Source organism: Cariama cristata, unplaced genomic scaffold (assembly GCF_000690535.1).
Source record: "Cariama cristata isolate BGI_N322 unplaced genomic scaffold, ASM69053v1 scaffold1450, whole genome shotgun sequence".
In the NCBI taxonomy this organism is placed as follows: domain Eukaryota; kingdom Metazoa; phylum Chordata; class Aves; order Cariamiformes; family Cariamidae; genus Cariama; species Cariama cristata.
Genome location: NW_009596185.1, coordinates 47,863 through 70,250, shown reverse-complemented (window position 1 = coordinate 70,250; position 22,388 = coordinate 47,863). Strand labels below are relative to the sequence as shown.

Below are 22,388 nucleotides of genomic sequence, written 5' to 3'. Positions count from 1 at the left end.
CTTCATCTTGGCAGAGATTCACCTTGTTATGGGAAGATTGGGCCGTGGGTATCTCAGCAGCAGCCAATGGGCCTCCTCCTGCATGAGGTATGGGTAATTTCACTCTTCCACTGCAGAAGACAGAACATTAAAGCTTTTTTTTATTTGGAAGAACAAAAGAAATTTTAACACTAATAAGTTATGTCAGTTTTCCTTTAATCTAAATTAAGAGTTGTGCTTAGAGTCTAATTGTTTTGACAATAGAACAGTGTTTTATATAGACTGTTTGACATGTTTGCTGTAGCAATTTGTACTCTAAAGGAGACTAGAAACTAAGTAACACAGAGAGTGCTTCTTCAGACACACACTGTGACTTCTGCGAGAACTGTATGCTTGCATCTCATGGCATGTCCCTCTTGCCCCTCTAAAAGAAAATTTCAAAACCAAATATCACTCCATTCTCAGTTGTAACTGGTAGAAGCTGAATTTATGTAAATAAGAATATTTTTTTTCCTCAAAAATGGAAATTGAAAAAAAACCCCACTGAATTCTGAATACACCAATATTGATAAACATAGAATGCAGACAGGGATATACTAGTCTAAATTCATACCTGACATTAAACCCCCATGAAAATAATGGGGTTTATGTATTTACCACTCATGAAGGAGACAGCAAAGAGAAATTCCTGCAACCTTATTGTTTACTGATCTTTAGGTGAACCTTTAGGTGACTTGGAATTAAACAGGCTTTTTCATTCTACCATATATATATTATTACATGTTGTTTTAAAAAACTCTGAATTCACAGTAAACTGCTTTTAAAAGTGGATTTTTTTGTAAACACAACCTGATAATGAAATGTTTAAGACTTTCAGCTGAATTAGAACTCTCTGCAGGAAACTGATCTCTCTGGCAAAATCATTCTAATCTTTCATATGATATTACTGAAAGCAAAGTAGATACACTTTACTCTGTAGCTTCAGTGAACAGTATGTTTTGAGAAACATTTATTTTTCTGAAACACTGAATAATTACAATGCACCACAGCATTTTGTTCAGCATGGTATAACTGATCACCTGTCTGTAACTCTAATGTAATATAACATTTGAGGATATATTAGTGGTGAAAGCACTGTAAATTTATAATTTATATCATAGTTATTTTCATAAATGGTAGCTCTAATCTTCATTTAACTTGCTGATAGCTTCAATTCAGGTCACACAAATACATCTAGATCATCACTTGTTGCCCTAGCATAGTTCAAACTGAAGGGTGATCTACAGAATTGTGTGCCAATACATACAGAAGTCTGAAGACAGACTAAATTAGAGAGGTGTTTAGTATTGGGTTGATAACTGCAGCTGTACCAATCAGTGATGTGGTATATAACTGCCTGTAAGTGCCAAGTACACCCCAAACTGATTTGCTCTGGTTGTACTTTTATAAATGCCACTTCGTAGTAGCAGCATAGCAGCCATGAGGCATAGGTAGGTCCATTATATCATCTCTATTTGATGAACAACATATCCATTTTTAAGAATTGTGAGTGTTGTCTGTACAATAATTATTGTAATAATGCAAAATGTTCAGCCTGGATGTGAATGATGAATGGGAGAGGAAGTTAAGGAGTCTACAAAAAATCATGAGTTTTGGAGTGATTCATGCCCAGCATTACAGGGAAATACATTAACACATTGACTTTCATCAACTTATTTGTAACCATCAGAAAGGTCTAGAAATAAAAGAAAAATAACTGGAGAACACAGACCATAAAGTAATTTAGTGTTGAATGTCAGACTGCAAGTTGATATTGTTTCTCCTTGTTCTGAGTGCAATTTAACTTTTACAGCACTTTCTGGGATTTTGAAGTAATGTTTCTGAATTTTAATTTTTCTATGAAATAGAAAGACACTAACATTCACATTCTACTGATTGAAGCTGCTAGCCTAGAGAGTCTAATTTTCTTTTCCTCTCTAAGCATTGGACCAGTTAAAAATGCAATTCAAACTGACATGTTTATTTTGCATAAGAATAAACAATAAAAACTATGAAGAAGCAGACAATAAACCCCAGCAATCTGTGTGTTTAACTATGGTGTAATCAAAACCGGAGGCTCTATTCTAATATTGTAATGTCTAGATCTTTTTTAATTCCTGTAAGACAGCACCTCTGAGACTGTAAAAAATGGAAAAATAATAGTTTTTATACATGTGCATTCTGATTTTTTGGAAGTAATTACAAACTCTTAGTGACACAGCAAACAACAGTTTTACCACTTCTCAGGTGCCTTGGGTGTACTGAATAGGAGACTCTGCAGTGTAACAGTATATGCAAAGTGATTAGGATTAACTTTATAATAGTGTACATTGTGTTACAGATGGGAATAAAATTCAAGAGATGTTCAGTGGCTCAGTTTAGTATTTCTGTATTTGAAGCAACTATGTTGGGACTCATATTCAGAGAAATAAAATCCTTTGATGATTTTCAGATTCCTTTCAATTTCAACTTTAATCATGCAGCCAGCTCATGTCTTAAAGATGTATTTGAAAAGGACAGAAAGTGTGGAAAATAATGGAAGATGGGTGGAAACTGGGATGTATATTTTGTCTTGCAGTTGACAGAAACTAATGCCAAAACCTATTCTGTCTGCATATTTTATAATTTGTTTTGTGCTTTTTTATCAATAGGAATGTTATATATACAAGCACATTCTGTTAAACAGTACAGCTTTATCACTGAAGTGGTGGACTGAAGGATGTATTTGTTGAGAGCAGCCACCCAAGCAGAGTAGGAGCTCTTCAAATATATATTTATATACATATGTCCTTGCAATAACCTCATGAAGCAAAGACATATCTCTGACCTTGATCACTATTAAGGAAGCAGACATAAAAAAAAAATTCTACAAGAATGTCTGGGATAGATGTGGGAACAGATGCTATAGCCTTTCAAGATCCAGGCCATGCCCAGCCCCCAAAGACATCATTGACACTTAGTTATTTTGCTCTGTTTCCCCTTCTTTCAGTTGCTTTTTCATACCATATAGTCAGCTTCTCTTTCAAGGCTGCAGGATAAAGTAACAAACCCCTCTCCAACCAGCTCTATATGGGATCTAAATAACTGACAAATGCATGGTTCCATGGAGTAAGTGAAAATAACAATACTCAAGATGTTAATGCAAAGCCAAGGACTCGGCAGTTTCAGAGAAGGAAGCTAGAAGTAGTTCTTCTGAGTCTAAGATGAGATATTCTGAAGCACCAGCATAGGATATTTGCAACTTTGCTATATTGTTTCTGTAGATAAATAAATCATTTCAGTTTTCGAGTCTAACAGCTGCCCTGGTATGAAATTCACTTCAGAGGAAAAGTAGTCATTTATCTGGTATTCTCCTGCAGCATGTTTCTCCTGAAAAACCTTCTGAATATGAAAACACAGTATTATAAATAGTCCAAGGTTGTGGCTCTGAATCACTCCTATTACTAGCATTTGAAAGAAGCTGTCATTTCCATAAAATTTCTAAACTCACTGTGACTCCTGGTGTGCACAAATACAGAGCAAATTTTGGTCCAAAGCTTTGGTATAGCCAGTATCTAATAATTAGATTTTTTTTAAAAGAGCATTTGCATCAGTGTTTTGCATTAGTGCAAGTTAAGAGTAAAGCTAATGGAATTCCTAAAACTAGTGTAAGTAGAAATAGAACCAATGTCTGGGTCCGTGGCAGGGAGCATTCACAGCCACAGTCCTTGAACAACATCTCCAAAGGAGCAGTCCTCAAACCATTGGCCATGAACATGGATTGTATATGCACTGAGGAGATCCACCCTTGAAATGCTTGTAGGTTGATAAATTTGACATAACCATGATATAATCTAATCTTCACTGTTAACCATTAAAAGCAACAATTTCAGTGTTGGTGGTTCTGTATAACCATAGCGTAGCAAATTCAGAGGTAGGAAATACTTTGAAAAATAAGAGTATTTTGTTATTTGTTGGATCAAGACCTTAGTTGATAGTATTTTTTGATCATTGTCTCTAAGTCTGTCTTAGATATCTTTTCTTTATCATAACTCCTAAAAGAGGCAATCATACAATGATTCACTTTATCAACTGTTAGATCTTACTTACATTTTAGTTTTAAATAGGATGACAGTTGATTAGTTTATTAATCTTTACTTAATGAAGACAGAGTCTACCCCAAGGAACTACATCAAAGTACCTGTGCCAAAAAGTAGGGCAAAGAACAATTGGGTTTGTTTCAGTTTCTGCTAAATACTGTGATCCACGATACAGGATGCAATTATACCTAACTTTTAAAATTGAATGTGAACCAAGATTTTAAAAGAAGCTCTGAGATTTAGACACACACAGATTTCAACAATATCCATGGAACTAGTTTGTGATTGTTTTATATTGCAGACTTTTTCATTGTTGCTGAATATTTCTCCTCTCCATGAAAAAAACAGATAAATAGTTTGTGTATGTACCCACTCAAGTCCAGGATTTCAAAGAGATAAGGAACAATTATTCATTATTCCTCAGTAAGACCAAATTAGGTAATTCATGGAACTGCACACTATTTATGGACCTCAAAGTGCAGATCTAATATCCCTAGAATCTGCTGTTTCTGCTTTCCTTGACAAACAGAGCTACAGCATATATGGATAAAACATTAGCATAGACTATAAAGGGAAATATAATAGTTTTACATAGAATCACAAAATATTTGAGGGTGGAAAGCACTTCTGGAGATTACCTAGTTCAAGCTCCCTGTTCAAAGCAGCACCAGTGAGAGCAGGTTGCCCAGGGTTGTGTCCTGTTGCATCTTGAACACCTCCAAGGACAGGGAACCATAACTTCTCTGGACAATCTGCAATTTTGCAATACTTGTAAACATATGAAAACATTTAAGATTAAAAAGTGTCTTATTTTATATAGGCGGTTGAACATTAGTAGTGAGCTGCATTTTGCATTTCTTGTTTGAGCAGCTATAAAACCTTTCACAAGACTGAACAGAGAGCAATGTTAACATAGACCTATGTAAGCATTTTTTACTGACAGCTGATCCATATATGATGTTTATAAATCTAAAGAGTCAGCAGTTGGATGGCTTAGTTATTTAGCGTAAGCAATAAAAATTATCAGCAGAAGATTACCAGTTCAAACGATGTGGTCAGTCCAAGCAAGTTTCAGTAGACCAGCTCCTCATATTTGGACATAGGTTTACTCAGGCTCCTGAGAAATTGTATATGGTGGTGTAAACTCAAGTCTAGCCCTAGGTTTGAATCCGAACTCATCCTTTTTCCACATTATTAAAACTTTCTATCCAAAAATTCTCTCCCCCAAAATTTCACAGATCTTCCAGGACCAATAAAGCATGCTGAATGCTCCCCAGGGATCCCAGGTAATTATTTCAAGTCCTTTTATCCCTGGGCTGATAGAAGCTACTTCTTAATAGTCCCTGACTCCCCACTGTTAAAAGCAGATTTCAAGTTTCACCAGTTCTTAGCTTCCATTTCACAAGCTGTCAAATGACTAGTCAAAATGTCAGAAAAAGGAAATCAGTTCTGCAGGGTTTTCAGGTGTTATTGTTATCAGTTAACAGATAATTCACCTACTCATGCCTAAACAAAACCAAGAAATGTTAACACTTCACTAGTTGCTGAAAAGAGCCTGCCAATCTTGAACAGCATTGTGCTGCATGTGTTAAGTATGGCAATATAATGCAATACAACAAAATTCCACACTTTCCTTCTCCTGAGGTTTTTGAGGAAACATGGACCCTTCCCCACTTCTGCAGCATAAGCACTGACCCTCCCTCCAGGAGCAAGCTTTTAGTTTAAGCACTGAGAGCAGCAATTATGACAAGTATAGAAGACCTTGAGATATTTATTTGGTACTTACAAAGAAGAACACAATGGTTATACTATGTTAGAGGAAAGGTACACTTAAATTTTTATAATGTCTCCAACTGTGGCCGGTAACAGATACATATCGAAGAATATATGAACACAATAGGCTTCTTTCTCTCTTCCAATACAGTAGGACTGTAGCGTGTTTTTTTTAAGTGAAAGGATGGTGTTAATCTAGCTAAATGTGAATATCTCCATGGCAGTTATGAAAGCATAAGGTTCCCTTTCTGGAGTAATCATTTTGTAATCAGTGGAAAATTATAAACTTCTTCTGATTCCAGGTTCTAAATGTCACCATAAAGTAGATACCAAAAAGACTGAGCAAATCATGTGTGTCAGCACGCTTCGTGGAGCAGCGAGGAGGTCTTAATGTATAAAGCTGATCTGCTGACTGTGGGAGCTGATATTGCTAAAAATAAGTCATTGCTCACCATCAATGCAGGATGTAGCTGCCCCAATAAAATAAAAAAAAAACGCTAGAAGAAATTATGGATTTGATTATCAGGGCAATTACTAGTTCTCCCTCAGTCAGCAGAGTTGCCATGGAGCAATGTAAGTTTTCTCATCTTCCTGTTTGTTTTCTGTCTGCTAAACTGGTGATTTGAAGCATAAAAAGTTTTGGAAATGTGAATAACATGTCCTGACTACCAAAGACCAGTTACAGAATGTAATCATTTTTTAGGAAAAAAAAACTTTTATATCACCAGTCTGCTGTGACTTCTCGGTAATTTTTTTCTCTTTTTGTTGATTAGACTCACATTCCTTCTAAAGGTTTTGTTTGAATGTTTTTTTATCCCAGCAAAAGGTATTTCACAGTTACTCCTTAAGAAAAGAGAAATCACCTTCTTGCCTAAAAACTTTTTCCTTAGACTCCAGGGTTAACAGTCCGTTCAATTAAGTCATGTTTAAATTACTCTGATTTTAAACATTCATGAATCCACAAGGCAGCCAGTAAAAAGAAAATATCCTTATACTGACAGCTTAAATGGATCTCTGTGTGAGCCAAGGCTGTTGATACTCAATTTCCTTTTGGTTTGCTGCTTTGTTCACGTGTGCTTGACCTTAGCAAGCGAGTCACTGCGGTGCCATTGCACTCAGTAGTGAAACTCTTACCAGTAGAAATTAGACTTGATTTCCAAATCCCAGCACTGCAGTGGTACTCAGCTAGGCTCTTCCTGCTGGTCTTTTAAATTAAAGTAAATCATTGATGGTAGCCTTACTGCTCCCCTGGTAAACTTTCTTCTGAAGCCTTACAAGCAGGATGTGATAAACCTAGGATGGCAGCTGGATGCATTTTGTCAACAAAGTTTTTTTTATAAAACAATGTTAACCACTTTCTCAAATATCTAAAACTTTCCACTTTTATTTTTGTTCGTTGCCAATACATAGAAGTGGTGGCATGGCCTGTCTTACTCAAGAAGTTGTGCTGTCGTACTCAACATCTTATGCCTTGATAGCATTATGAGGGCACACATTGACAAGAAAATAAAAATAACTTCAGTTTCTTCCTTTCTAGAAGCCTTCTAAAGACAGAGTGCATGCTGTTGTATTTGTATGGCAGAAAATCATGGGGAGATGCATTTATTCATAATTACTGTTGCTTTATTCCAGAGGAACTGAACTTAAAAACAGATTTGCTCTAACAAGCAAAAGCAAGGTCATGCTTTTGAATGATGGCTGGTAAATGAAAGGGGCTAAATTTTAGGAAAAGGCAAATCTATTTTGGCAGTAAGCAGCTGGCTTTACTGCCTTCTGAGCATCACTTTTTAGTCATTCTGCACAGTTTGTATTTCTGTGAACTGCTGCAAACAAAATGATAAATTCTTACTGACAAAAGTTATGAGCAAATCTGATATTTCAAATCCTAATTCATGGAATCCTATCAAAAATTTGTAATATAAAGTTATAGTGTCTATTTCTCACATTCTTTCATTGTCAAATAATTTCATTTGCTTTATTCCATGAACAATTCTCATTATATTTTATTTAGCAGCATGTTTTCATATGAGTTTATCTCCATATTTCACTTCATTATTTTTCCCACTTGTTATATGCAACAGCACAGGATTTTGAAATAAAAATATGACCCAGGTGAAGACTTGGTTTTATCTGCGTAAGTGGTAGCAAGCTAAGCATTTGTGATTTTCCTTGCTGTGTGGATGATGTGTTTTTCAGATGTTTTCAATACATTGCTTTTAGTGGACTATTAAGAATTCAGTATCTTGTCCCATTAAGCAATCTTTTCTGCTAGAGCCAGAGGCTTGGATTTTGAATCTCTTTGGAGTCATCCTTATGACTAATTACTTCAAAATATGAATGCAGTTCTCAGAACTTGAGTAGTAATTCCCAGATATGAATCTACAGTTTGCTTGTTGTAAGCTTTTTACTGTAACCAAAAGATTTCTCATCTTATCAGAATACACCTCACATGATTTATAGAGGAATTGACTCTGCAAATACTGAGCATAAAACTTACAGTGATACCTTGCTCCATACCGAGTCTCCTGGCTCAGTCCTGGGACACTTGGAAGACGCAACAGATTAGATCAGTATTCAGTATTTTTCAGCCTGGTTATAGTAGCTCTGTTCTTATCTTCCACCATGAATTATGTTCAGCTGTTTTGTCACTTTTTCATAAGAAAAGATATGGAAGAAAAATTTAAATCTGAGTATTTCCAGGCTGGTGTTTGAAATGTGGATGTATGATTTTCATTTAAAATCAGTTAGCCCAACTGCCTTCATCTTGTATTTTCTTAAGTGACAAAGTAGAGAAAATGTATTTGAATTACATTCACATTCACAAATTCAGTCCCATTTTGAGGCTCAGCTTTCTAACAGCAATGTACCATGGTAGGTAACAGTTATCTTCCAAGACCATGGCTGGCCAGGACATGTCTGATATCTGAAATGTTTTGGTTTCTTATCATGTTGGTAGGTGTGCATGGTTTTGATATTGCAAAAGTTTTTCAATATCATGCAAGCCAGACTGTAGAGAGTGCATGTATAGTTTTAATCGGAAATTATTTAATCTCCTGTCTTGTTTCAACAGGTAAATTATAGCTGATTGTACAGTAACATTCAACAGTTTAATCTGTGTGAAGTGAAAGGGCTTTGCTAATGTGTTGTGCCATTTAAACAACATTCACTGAATGTCATATCAAATCTTCTTGTCAAAGCAGTCTATCTGATGCCTTTGTCAAAATCTGAGCACTTGGCCTTATGCTGTTTTGTCTTCTTAGGAATGCAGGTGCTGGAATGGAATGGCATCCCCTTGACTGGGAAAACTTATGAAGAAGTCCAGAGCATTATTATTCAACAGAGTGGGGAAGCAGAAATATGTGTAAGACTGTGAGTTTTTCCCCATCTTTCTGTTTCCATTTTTTTGGCTTTTCATGGCTTTTTTTTTTTTTTTTTAAATTTACAGTTGTTAAGGTGGAACCTTTGTTAGCACGAAGCATCGATGTAATAATTAGCAAGAGTTCACTGGGAGTGTGGGAGGTCTGGTTTTTTTTCTTTAAAAGTCATACGGAAAGATAAGCTGAGGCAGATGTTAGTATTTATACTTTTATAAACAGTAGTATCTCCATTGTTAGGCCACAATCTCCTCTCATTGATACACATAAAATTCACTGAATCTACTGGGGTTAGAAAAAGGTGGTAATTTAGCACTAACTTGACTTGTACTGAAATCTGTGTCCTTTAGATGAAAGTCACGTAAGCATCATGAGAAATGTATATACTTGCATTCAATCCATTAAAGATTTCACCTTAAAAGAACCTTTTCTTCTCAGCTCTTTAAGAGCATTGCAAATATGTATCAGCTAATAAGGGGCCATGCTTGGGAGCTGCTTTCTGTCATGAACCACTATTCATTTATCTACTTAATATAATAATGAGGGTATGAGGAAAGAGTTTCTTTTGTCTCAGGCTTCTCATCACTTTCTTTAGGGACCTGAACATGCTCTCGGACTCTGAGAATCCCCAGCACCTGGAGTTGCACGAACCAGTAAAGGCAGGTGAGCGACAAGCTGTTGCTTTGATATCGTAGGACCAGTTAGCAGCTGAAAATTGGATGTGATGTAAGCTAGAATATTAGCATTGTAAGCTCAGGTGTTACAGCCCCAATCTTGCCATGGGCAGAAAGGGGACCAGACCTTATATACAAAGCCAAGTATTTATTGTTGGTTATTGTTATTAGCCCGGTTCAATCTGTACTGATAGTCTACACTATCTAATTAATGCAAAGGAAATCTCAGTAACAGTACTGCAGCTAATGTTTGTTATCCAGGGAAAACCTCTCACTCACTGCCCCTTCATCTATACATGCCACTGAAAACCATGCATAACGGTTCCCCTTCGGCAGCTTCTCCAGGCCCTGCAGGCAGTGCTTTCATTGTGGGGGCATTGCAGCAAGTCGACAGTGTCCTGAGGAATTTGCTGGGAAGAGTGTGATGTTTGTGGCGAGAGTTTTTGACTCTTCCTTGCTGGGAGGTGGATGATGTTGATGATTCCTTCCTCTTTACTTCAGGATCTGCTTGGGGCCTTTTTTATGTTTTCTAGCATGCCTTGCTCTTTCCTCACTGGTCAGCAGCTCTGCATTGCATACGTATGACATGACTGGATATTGTACACTTTACATTTCATACATTCTTGTTCTTTTTTCCTTCTGTTGCCTCTAAAATTTATTTTGCCCAGCTCCTGCGTTTGCACCAGTGTCAGTAACTGACCAGCAAGTTGCTGGTATCCCCTGGGGCCTCAGCTGTTGTCCTGTGCCCAAGCCTTGCAGCACTCTGCTGTCACCCCAGGCCTGGGCTACTATAAGCTGCATAATTAATCTGGAATCAGAAATACTTGAGTCTACACAGTGCAATTACTGTTGTGCCTTCATATATGAAAATTATTAAGAATGGACATTATACTATACAAATATACAAGGTGAAGCGTAACTCAGACAAATTAAGGTCATAGCCATCTGGTCATTGGACAATTGCTGTTGCAGCCAGACCAGCTAAAACAAAGCTCCTAGCAAACTGGAGCAAGTCGAAATAACACACAAGTCCTAATGCCTATGTTAGCCTTACATAAGGCTTGTGGCCTGTTATTAGTGATGAAAATACAGTATTTACTGGGATACAGGGATGCAATAGGAAGTACTTTGTGTGAAGTTTTGTTATGTGACTTCTAAGATGGCAGTGCTTTTGGGGGGATTCCCTTCTGTTCAATCAATACCACGACTGCAGGGTCCAGTCATGTTATTAGTCGTATCTTATCTAACTTTGAATCAACATCCACAATCTTACTAGTAATGCAGCCCTTCAGCAAGCTCAGCGCAGATTCAAAGAGTGTTTCACTCAACTTCTCATGGGTCCATTCTGAGTTCTGTGGTTTTGTGGCTGCTCTTTTATCAATCAGTACACAAGTTACCTGGATTAAATCCTCCATTTTCTGACCATGTAACTCTTCCCATCTATTAATATACTTACCATCAAGCTACCTTTTGTTGAAAATGGATGTTACTGATATTAATTGAAGGCAAACACTGAGTCTAACAGAGCTTTGAGGCAGAGCTACCCACAATTTTTTTCTTAGTGAGCAGATCAAAAAAACCAAAGACATTCATAGACACTGAAACTGGGTTTTGAAAGGATAGAAGCTAGAATAAATTATATTTTTTTATTAATGCAGGAATCTCAAAATAAGAAAGAACAGAAATAAAAGTAAATTGCCCCATTCTTGCAGGCATGCTTCCTCCTAGTCTAGTAATCTTCTAGTAGTTTCTGAGTTGGAACAACTCTGTAGAGTCCCTTCTGACTGCCAAGCCAAGTCTTTCTTGCCATCACCTCTGAGGTTTTGCAGACTGTTCGCGCTTTGGAAATGAACAATCTCCATTCCCTCTAGAAAGAAAAACCAAATACAACCAAGCAGGCAGGATAAGGCTAATATATTGCTTAAAAGTCTCATACTTCTGAAAACCGGGGAAGCAAGCTGAGCCTAGTATCCTTTTGAGGCAAATATGGAACTTACTTGACCCATTTCTCTATTAAATGGAGATTTGCCATCTACAAAGGATAAGTTCTTCCCACTCATTCCGAGGCAGCAGGGAGGGCAATCAGTCTCCTACCACAGATGCCTCACATAGGTGTGTGTCATAAGGAAAGATGAATCAGGACTTTTACTCTTCATTTGTTTCATTTTATTCTGCTTTGATTAATTTGCTGTGCTAAAGTTTTTGAGTTCCTTTTCTCTTTATTTTTGTATAAATTATCTCAGGAGTGGAATTCAGTTTAATTGAATGTCCAGTTGATTAAAAAAAAAAAAAAAAGGTTGAGATTAAAGCTTGTTGCAGCAAAGTTCAGATACTTCATGAAACTATAACAGTTCCAAACAGTGAAAGTTAGCACAGGCCAGTCTTTAAAACTGTAATTTGCTCCAGTATGATTCAGCATGATCAGCAAGACCTGTTTTTCTTCAGCTAGAGAATAACCTTCTCAGAAAGCTTCTAAGGTGAGTAACACTAGTTGACAGAGTGTTGAGTAGAAAGATTGGAATTGAGATGTTGGTGTTGTGGGGGAGATGTCTATTTTTTATAGATTGCTTTTTGCATCTTTTAAAGTATACAAGCAGATGACATGAAAATTTGTAAAGATTCTTATCCTGTCCCTGTACCATGGTAAGATGGATTTGAATGTGCTAGCAATTATCAATACAAAGCTCTCTTACTTTAATCCAGTAGATAAAGCGAAGTCCCCAGGGGTTGATCCCAAGCAGCTGGCTGCAGAGCTCCAAAAGGTTTCTCTACAGCAGTCGCCTCTGGTTGCTTCCTCAGGCGTGGAAAAGGGATCCCATGTTCACTCTGGAACCACTTCTGCCACCTCCAGCGCTGTTCCCAGCCCTGGTCAGCCTGGTTCTCCCTCAGTGAGCAAAAAGCGGCACAGTAGCAAGGTAAGAAACTTCTCAGTTATGCAGCAATAACGTTTTGATGACAAGAAGAAACTGCCTATTTATCTTCTTTAGTGTAGCAAGAAATCACAGCATATATTGATGAATTCATTTCTGTGACAGTGATGAGTATTACTGTTAAGATACAGGATCTGGACACGAGGAAAGGAGATTATGTGATTTATCCAGGGTCATAAAAGACTGGGCCCTCTCTGAAAATAGATTTCTCGAACTTAATATTATTCTTTTTAAACAAAATAATTGCCCTTTTCATTCTTTGTTACTGTTGCTTTTTGAGTGGGTCGTACATGATGGTGAAGTACTAGATCCACAGAGAAGCTGATACTACTAAGACCATTATTTTCCTCTCTGTACTCAGCTACTCTTTGGAGTGTTACAAGTTATGAATAATCATAACAATATTAAGCATTTCTCTGAAAGCCAGGGGAAGAATGAAAAATAAATTTACCATCAAAACATGTTTTGTCACTAGCTAATTCCTGTGAACTTGTTAAGCATAATTTCTCATTTTCTTTCCCACATCCTGTCCATTTCTCAGTTGAACTTCTTTCTCCTTGTGCACCCACATGCACACCTGGAAAGGGCAGAGTGGGAATTTAGTAGCATTTTTTCACAGTTGGAACTGAAAACTAGATCATAAAGTCAGCTGTCACATTTTTGCATTTTGTGTCAAAAAAGTTAACACCTGAAGTGAAAATCAATCCTGTGAAGATTGCATTTGTTTAAGCTACTTGCAAGACAGCTAAAGCTGATTGCTATCCTGAACACCCAGCTTCTGACTGTCTTACTATTGGAAGCGAAGCTTCACATTGCAAACAAGATGCTTTCAGATGTTTATTTCTCTCTATAATTATTCCTTCTTGGGACTGTCAGGTTCCTACTGCATTATTGTTACATTTGTATTTTTGTACTGTTGAAGCTATGACTGTGATTTGAACTACAAATGTGTTAGGTACTGTACAAACCAAAACCAGAGAATGGTGCCTGCTCATTTCAGATAGCTCTTCAATATGCTAACATAACTTTCATGTGGGAGGAAACACAAAAATCTCTTTCATCCAGCAATGTAGCAAAAACTGTGAATATATTTATTGATCAGTTTGTTTTGGATAGTAATTCTGTCTTGCCACAATTCCCAATATAATGCACAAATTAAATCGTATGTTGAGATTTACTGCACCTAACTTCAGGGATCTGGCAGAATTGCCTAATCATGAGGTGAATAGCTGGTTTCATTATACCTTACTCGGGATGTCGTATACACCTACATATGAACTAGTTTGCCATGTGCTTTATGTTTACCAGTGCGAATGCTGCACTTCTGAAGTACAGTTCATGAGACCGGATGAAACCTGCCATTGAAGTGCATGCACTGCATGGAAGGGAGACGGCTGGGCTCTTAGTGCAGATGTCACTATCTACATTGAAACTCCCTTCATTTGGTTAGATGAATTGCACTCCTAAATTCACTGCAAAGTGTATGGGCATCCATAAATCCTTGATGTGCAGTGTATCTTGGAGAGGTGCCGCTTGCTCTCCACATGAGAGACTGGGTTCCCAGCTTTGGCATTGTAGCAGGTCTGCTAAAGTTAGATGCATAAATTTCATTTCCTGCTTCACAGAAGATTTAGTAATCTTTTATGAAAATTCAGCTGGAGGCTTATAAAGATGAAACAAAAAATTATTAAAACTAATGCTTTTATGTAGGGGATGCAAAAGTCAAAACTAATCAGGTAAATATTTAAAACATTCTTTGCTTATTTCTGAAAATCACATTGAGAGGCATTTATTTCATAACAACCATAGCTCTTGTTGACTTGTACAGTTTCTGTTCATTGACTGCAGGCCAAGTTTATAATGGCGTTGAGCTCTGTTAGAAGAGAAAGCCACTGCTCATCCTTTCTGGAACGGCTCTTTGCCTTGGGCTGACAGCATTTGGCAGGTTGCAGCCTTGCCAAAGTATCATGACGGACTAAATATCCAAACTACCTAGATCTTGGTTTCGCTACTGTTATTTTTAGCAAGTAAAATTTTTTTTTCTTTTTCTTTTTAGCTTTTTTTAATAGAATATACACTCCAGAAATGTTGTAGGAGTCTCTTTGATATGCTGCAGTGCCGATTCTCTCATACTTGGTGCTTTGTCCCATTACTACAGAGAGGGATAGTGCATAGCATCAGAGCCTGGCATTAACAAATTTCACAGTATGGTCATGACAACCTTCCCCAGCCCATGTGATGGCATTACAAAGCACCAGCTCTTACACAGGGTGTGTGAGTGTGTGCAGGGAGTATCAAAAGAAATTAGAATGAAATTAGATCAGCCATCACAGGAGAGATTTAACCTTTGGGAGCCTTGACCTGACTATATTCTGCGCACACCTATTTCTTTTGTAGTGTAAATACATGACCATTCTATGGTGCGGATTACATCCAGGATATAAATGCCCTATAGAAACATTTAATTGTCTTTGCATCTTGAAGAATGGGTTGTTTTTCTCAATCCTTAGATCCTTTAGCTCCTAGAGAAGTCGCTAGTGAAATACTTTTCGTTCTTTTCAAATTAATCCTCACTGAGGCCTCACTTTATCAGAAAGACACTTATTTGCATCTCTGCTTCAAAGTTGGCCCAACTCTGAGCTGGGGGTTAGACCAGATGACCTTGAGATGTCTCTTTCAGAACAAATTATTCATGTTTCTTTGAAATTTTTGGGTAGCTCTTCATGGTCAGTTTTAAATCAGCTGACACCAGAGTGAAAACAAAATATTTAATATGCTGAATCACAGCCTTGTAAATGAGAGATTTAACAATGATATGAAAACATAAAAATGCACATTTATTTTTAAAGACATGTAGATGAAAGCAAAGTAACTGCGTGGCTAAAGGGAACTCCACTTTAACCACCTTTGGAAGTCCCCACACAAATTGACATGCCCATTTCCTTGCCCCTGAACTACTTCTACAGTATCCATACTAATATATTCTGTATTACATGATACCTGGAGTGAACAAACTTATTATTTTTTGCTATTCAAACTTCTGAAAAATTAGAGCATTCAGACTAGCTGGCAGCGATTTTGTAGCTGCAGCACAGCTAACTCCATGTTATTTTGTAGCATTGTCAGCGCTAGCACAGACTGAAGTCAGAACTATTAAAGGATAACAAAATACATTTGTAGAGGTAAAGTATGAGAAATTTAAGCCATTTAAACCCTATTTTGAAAGTTTGCATGATGCTCAGGAAGATCTCTGTCTTTGGCAAAAGGAGTGAAATTCTCCCTTTGGATATTCTTTCAAGGACCAAACTAGTTTTAGAGAAAATCTCTACGAGTTTTTTTTTGTAGGGTAGCGCAGCACAAAAGAGGCAGATGGGTTTTACTCTTCTCAGAAACTGAAAGAAATCCTAATTATGCAGAATAGTATGTCAGGCTGCTGGTCGCATCTGGAAAAATAGGAAGAGATGACTTCCAGATCAGTCCTCAGAGAACAGTAAGTTTGTCCTTGTTTGCATCCTTTGTTTTCTGCTGCATCAACCAAGGAAGCAGATGTGGAGAGAATGCAAAAATATTCAAATCCTGCTACTGAACCAGAGAGAGCTTTCTTGCTTGACTGATGGCTTGCAGATTAGAGGTAGGTCCAGAGTGGCTCAAGGGCACCATCATTTAACTGAACAGCGTATTTTTGAGAGTTCAGGATTTGAAGCAAATGGTGATATTGTTTTCCAACTACTAGCAAACAGAAGGGAAGAAAAGGGCGAAAAAAAAAGACACTGAGGATTTTATTGCTTTTGTCAGCAAACTGGAAAAGCTCAGTGATAGAGAACAGAGAGGAACAAGCATGATTATACAGCATTTTAAAGAGGAGGACAGAAAATTTAAATTTAATGTCATGGAAAGTGTGTGGAGAAATTTGAAGATGAAGTGGTGTAGCTGAATTGATTATCAAAAAACACAGAATAAAGCAAAAAATATATGAGATGGCTTACAATTGTGAAATCCACTTATACACATCACTCAGTTTTAGTACCATTCTTTCCACTCTTTCTACCCACTTTCACCTAAACTCAATTTAAACTAGTGTAGCCTTTGACTTTCAATAGAAATATGACCTTGTTGTACTTGACATGATATTTGGTTTCTCTTTGCAACATTCACTTTCGTTAGACAGGGTTAATCTTATATGTCTTCTTCTCCCCATGCCTCCCTGTGTGACCAATCTGCTCAGACTGTAAAGACTTTGATGCTCAAGTTGTCTGATTCTATACTTGCATGAAAGATGATCAAAATGACTGGACTGGACTTTAAGTTGAAATACCATAACTATTAGTTTTGAGTATACTAATTGGAAACAATGAAACAGTTTTTAAAAATATGTGGTAATACAACAGTATAAACAACATCTGTTAAAAAAGTTAACTTTGAAAATCTATTATTTCCAATATGCATATGTGTATATTTGTGAGTGTGTGTCTGTGTATTTATTTATGTATTTTAATCTGGCAGCCTACAGAAACTACAAAGTCTACTTCCCATCCAATCACTGGAGAAATTCAGGTAAATATGCAGTTTTTGCTCTGTAAATTGTTGTTGCTACTGGCTGCATTTTTCTGATGAATAAGTTTGCAGAAAACAATCTCCATTAACTGATTTCGTATTTAACTCCAACCCCTTGAAATGTCACTAATGTAAGTCAGTGCTTGATTTTTGACTCTGTCTTCAATGTTGGCTTGTAAAATACAAACAGAAGAACTGAAAATGCTATTGTTCCTGAAGGGGCTAAAACATACTGAAATTCATTCTAATCTCTAATCTTTGGCCATTTATTGTGGTTTACTTCAGGAATTCCCAAACTCTTTACATTTAAGCAAAGACTGCTGTGGGTTTCTCATAGTGCAGTGTATTTATTTCCATGCAATGCCAAGTTTGTGGTTATCTCTTATGTAAACTGACTTTACTCTAGCTTTTTAAAACAGTGCAACTGGGAGCAACAGATTAAACAAAGCTTAACTTCATACAGATTTCTGTCTTTTTTTCCCCCTTAATTAATCCCTCTCTCCTATACTACTACTAAAGGTCTCTCCATAGTGCTATAACATCCTTCCTGGGCTTGGGCTCCAGGTAGTCAGAATTTGTGTAATTCCTACTCAATAAGCTGGCTATTGCTCAGAATAATACCAAGGGTTCAAATTTCATGTGCTTTTTCCTGACTGGAATAGGTCAATATGGATGTTTCCTTTTTTTTTTTTTTTAAACCCACACTGACAGACTTTGAAAGCAGAATTTGTTTCAAGATCCAGTATAATTATCTGGCATCTCATTCTAGTCAGGAGAGAGAGAGACAGAAACTTCTAAAATGTGTTTATTTCCAGCCAAATTAAAGGTCTAAAAGTCATTTTATTCAAAGGATTTAGGAGAGGTATTGAATCATTTAGGAAGTAAAAATAACAAATAATCTTACTGTGTTTTAATGTGTTCTGTAGCTTCAAATCAACTATGACAAACACCTTGGCAACCTTATCATCCACATCCTTCAGGCAAGAAACCTTGCTCCCAGAGACAATAATGGCTATTCGGACCCCTTTGTTAAAGTTTATCTTCTTCCAGGGAGAGGGTAAGTGTAGGAGAAATTTTAACCTGAACTTTCTTTTAATTTGGGTTCATTACTTGTCACTAATAAACAGAACTGAGAATTATTGCTATAGAAAATCCAGGCACAACGCCTGGAAAAATGGTGGATTTTTAATAGAGAGCTGGATCCTATTCCCAGGAGAATGTGCATACTTTGCTAATGACCTCAGGGACTTCATGATCATTCCTGCAGATTTTATTTTTTTTTTCATATTTCTATTTAGAAATTCTAGTACATGAAAAATGTGTATTAAAAAAGCAATAGACTCTACTGAAAAGTACTAAATATATATAATACTTTCTGTAATATAGAAAGCTAAATGTTAAGTTTAACATGGAATGATTGCTTCAGCTCAAGACATTCTGAATTTGGGACAGATTTGCAAATGTACAGAATTACAGTATCTGAGATGAATTTAAGGTTGCAGTATAATATCAAAGGTGAGAAACACCAGTCAGAAAACATTCATTCCATGTGATTTTTTTCTGATCTTTTTTAAAGAGCTAAGATGTGGGTTTAGAAATTCTGGTCATTTTGTATCTAATGACTATACAAATCACTAATTACTTTTTCACAAACCGTTGGTTTTTTAGACTCTGTAATCACAAATAACTCGTTAGTGTTTCCTTTAAAAGATATATTTCTGTATCAGCGATATTATAACTCTTTTTATGCCCTAAAATTGCAGAATGTCATACGTATGTATAAGTATACATGGTTATAATAATCCTGCTGACTTCAGTGACACAATAGATATATCTAAAATTAAGCTGATAGATCAGAACTTCGATTGCAAAGACAAATTCCTGAAAACTTCTGCTTATGCAGTCACACTCATCCTAAAAGACTCTTAGGCTAGGACAATGCAACTAAAAATCTGTGTTTCTGTTCTGTTCAAACAGGAAAGTAGATACTCAGGTCACAGTTTAGCATTTGGCATATGGGCAAGCACCACTAAAAAGCACATGAATAGTACAACTAAAGGCCTGCATATTCTTTTGTAGCTTGCTAATTCTGGCTATACAGCATTCAATATTGTTCAGTGGCACTGAGCCCAAAGCTATTACTGAATATAATGGGAACAGGTCCTAAATCCTAAGGGGTTTTTAATGCACCTAAGAGTCTTGTAAAATACTTGTCAAATCAACCTTACTGCAAATTTTGCAGGTACATTCACTGATATAGAAATAAGACTGTGAACTAGAGAGACGTTCACCCTTCACAGGTCTAAGCCAGATCCAAGTACAGGTTTAAACTTGCTGTCAAGTTGTGAAGAATATGGATTTTAGTTTTGTTTGGGTTCATTATTTTAAAACATGGCAATGTTACAGTTTTGCATGTGACTTGGGGCTTTAGGGAATAATGAAAATGAAGAGCTTCTCAAAACTTGTTTCTGAAAGCAGAAACTATAATTGCTACTGAATATGTTTTATCTGTAGTTCAGTCCATGCTATACTTCCTGTTCTTCCTAATGCCTCTATTTCCTTTGATTCTGATACTAGAAACTACTCACTATTCACATGTTTTCTTTCGTCTCTGTTCTCATTTTCTCTCACACTGCTTCCTCTGTGTTCCTAACTCTGTAAATGCTGGATGTGCAGACAAGTCATGGTTGTCCAAAATGCAAGGTAGAGTGTACTATCTTTCAATTTTATTCTTTCATTTTTGTATGCCTGCATGATACGATAAGCCTGTGCACTGAACTGCAGATTTCTCTTGATGGCATGCAATGGCAGCATGAGTTTTGCTGTTCATTCTCTAATGAATCCCATTTCCAGGTCAGAAGGAACTGGAAACAAGTAATTAATGCTCCTCAATGCAATAATATTCTAGGACCAAACTCTGATGACAAACAAAATTTCTTTTGAAGTCTGGAAGAATTTAATTCAGAGATATCTAAAAATTCATTCTCAGTCACTGGAAGTTGCAAAATAATTAACTGTGAACTTGTATCAAGATTCTGAATGGTGTTAATGCCAAGAGAAACAGGCACTGTTTGGAAATGAAATGGAATATTTTTCTCTCTGTGCCTTGTACAGTGTATAGACATTAAAGCCAGGTATAATTCTAGATGATTGCCCAGCTGGTTTTAAAGCTGCTTGACCACATAAATGATAAATGGTTATTTGTGGTAAACAAAGTTGAATTTTTAGTTATTGAAATTACTAGTGCTTTGTTTGTCCTGGAGTTGGAAACATAAGGCAAAACTCCATTCTCAAGATATACTAGTATCAGACCAGGCTAAGTATATAAGAATAGCAATTCAGCCCAAATTCTAAATCTGTTTAAAAACAGAAATCTGACCAAACAAGTCAACGGATGAATTTCAATGAATAGATCTTCTCTGTCATCAATCTGTTTCTTCGTTAATAAAATGGTTTAACGAATGTGTTTAAAAGCCATATTTGATATGCAGTTATTATGTTAAACTTTTTTCGTTGTACTTTCAGTTGTATTATGTGTTAATAAGCATAGAGAAATGACAGAGTAATGCAGTTTGTATCTTTTCCATCAGCATACTCTGTGAATTTCAAGTGCAAATTATTTCATACTAGGTATAGATTGGTTTAATGAATGCATTTTATTAAAGCATCTCCATCTGTTAATCACAATTGTTGAGGGGAAGGTGCATCGATGGTATGAACTTAATGTGTTTGCCAGATCCTTCCCTTCGGAAGTCTAGAAACCTTCAGCTGTCAACCAGCTTAGCCTGTGGTCAAGGTCTCCTGCTTCCCTCTGCAACAGATCCAGACCATAGGTTATGTGAATGTGGGCTAACACCACCCATGCCAGTTTAGATCCACATACTTTATGGACTTCACTGGAAATACTCCAGAGTTACGATGCCAGCAACACATTTACCTTTTGTCACTGCCAGCGCTGAATCTCAGCACTGCATGAATCACCTTCTCACATATTTCTGAAAAGAATCAGAAACTTTGAAAAGGTGATGAAATTGTAATATTGCAAAAGGAACTCCAGGAAAGGAAAGGGAATATCTTGGTGTAATTTTTCTTGGCTTAGTGTACAAAGAGTCCTTTCCTGCTTTCTTCAAAAAGACGAAAGTGTATCAGTTGTTAAAACTGGTAGATCATATGACATTTAGACAAGCCCAAGCTGTATAATACTATCCTGGCTTGGTTAGGGTACAAAATAAGTGGGTTACTCTGGGTGTAGGAAGAGTTTGGATAAGTTAATATTTCATTAATAGTTGATCAGAATATACATTCATTTGAGGAGTACTGTGAGCCCAGAGAGAGAGGTGCTGCCAGTCCAGCTGTCACTTGCCTGTGTCCCATGTCTCCATATGGATCAGTCAGATCTCATTAATACATTGAGTGATGGGGGTGCTTTTCTCAGAATAGAGAGTGGGAAAAGAAGGCTACTGAGGTGCTTAAAAAATTTAAGTTCATTGCTGAATACAATTTGCTATCAAAATCTAATTTCCAAAAGGATTTAGATTTTTGTATTTCAGTTTTCTTTCCAAGATATGCAAAGAAGTAACTTTTTGTGAGTTTCTTTTTTGTATGCCATTGGTCCCCCTAGATTTTAATTCATCCTTTTCTTACTGACATACAAGAAAAAAGAAATATCTTTTTTCTTTTCTTTTCTTTTCAAAAATATACCATTGTATGCTGTGGCCAACAGAACTGATTGAACTGCGGAGACCTACTGCTTTCTTTTCATGAGCAGAGGTGAACAGATAATTTGTTTCACAGGTCCTAACGCCCTTCACATTTTTCGATAACCTGGAAGACAGTGGATAGCATGTTTTGCAAAAAAATAAATGGAACTGCATAGAATGACTAGAGCAAAAAGTAAGAGCAAAAATAACTGCAAGTCCCTTTCATTAAAAGATATCAGGCTAGCAGGCCGCTTGGATATGGCTACCTCCTTTTAGAGAATAAGGC

The 22,388-nt window shown here is 36.7% G+C and overlaps 1 protein-coding gene across 1 annotated transcript in view; it reads left to right on the top strand.

The window, feature by feature from the left end:
* The window catches only part of PCLO (piccolo presynaptic cytomatrix protein), a gene marked incomplete at its 3' end in the record, with an annotated part of 153,148 nt that overhangs the window by 104,257 nt on the left and 26,503 nt on the right, over nucleotides 1-22,388 (top strand). The window contains exons 8-13 of the mRNA XM_009704876.1: nucleotides 9,131-9,239; nucleotides 9,840-9,907; nucleotides 12,625-12,833; nucleotides 17,352-17,402; nucleotides 18,329-18,459; nucleotides 20,079-20,105. Coding sequence (XP_009703178.1) covers nucleotides 9,131-9,239; nucleotides 9,840-9,907; nucleotides 12,625-12,833; nucleotides 17,352-17,402; nucleotides 18,329-18,459; nucleotides 20,079-20,105 — 595 coding nt within the window. The remainder of the gene's footprint in view (nucleotides 1-9,130; nucleotides 9,240-9,839; nucleotides 9,908-12,624; nucleotides 12,834-17,351; nucleotides 17,403-18,328; nucleotides 18,460-20,078; nucleotides 20,106-22,388) is intronic.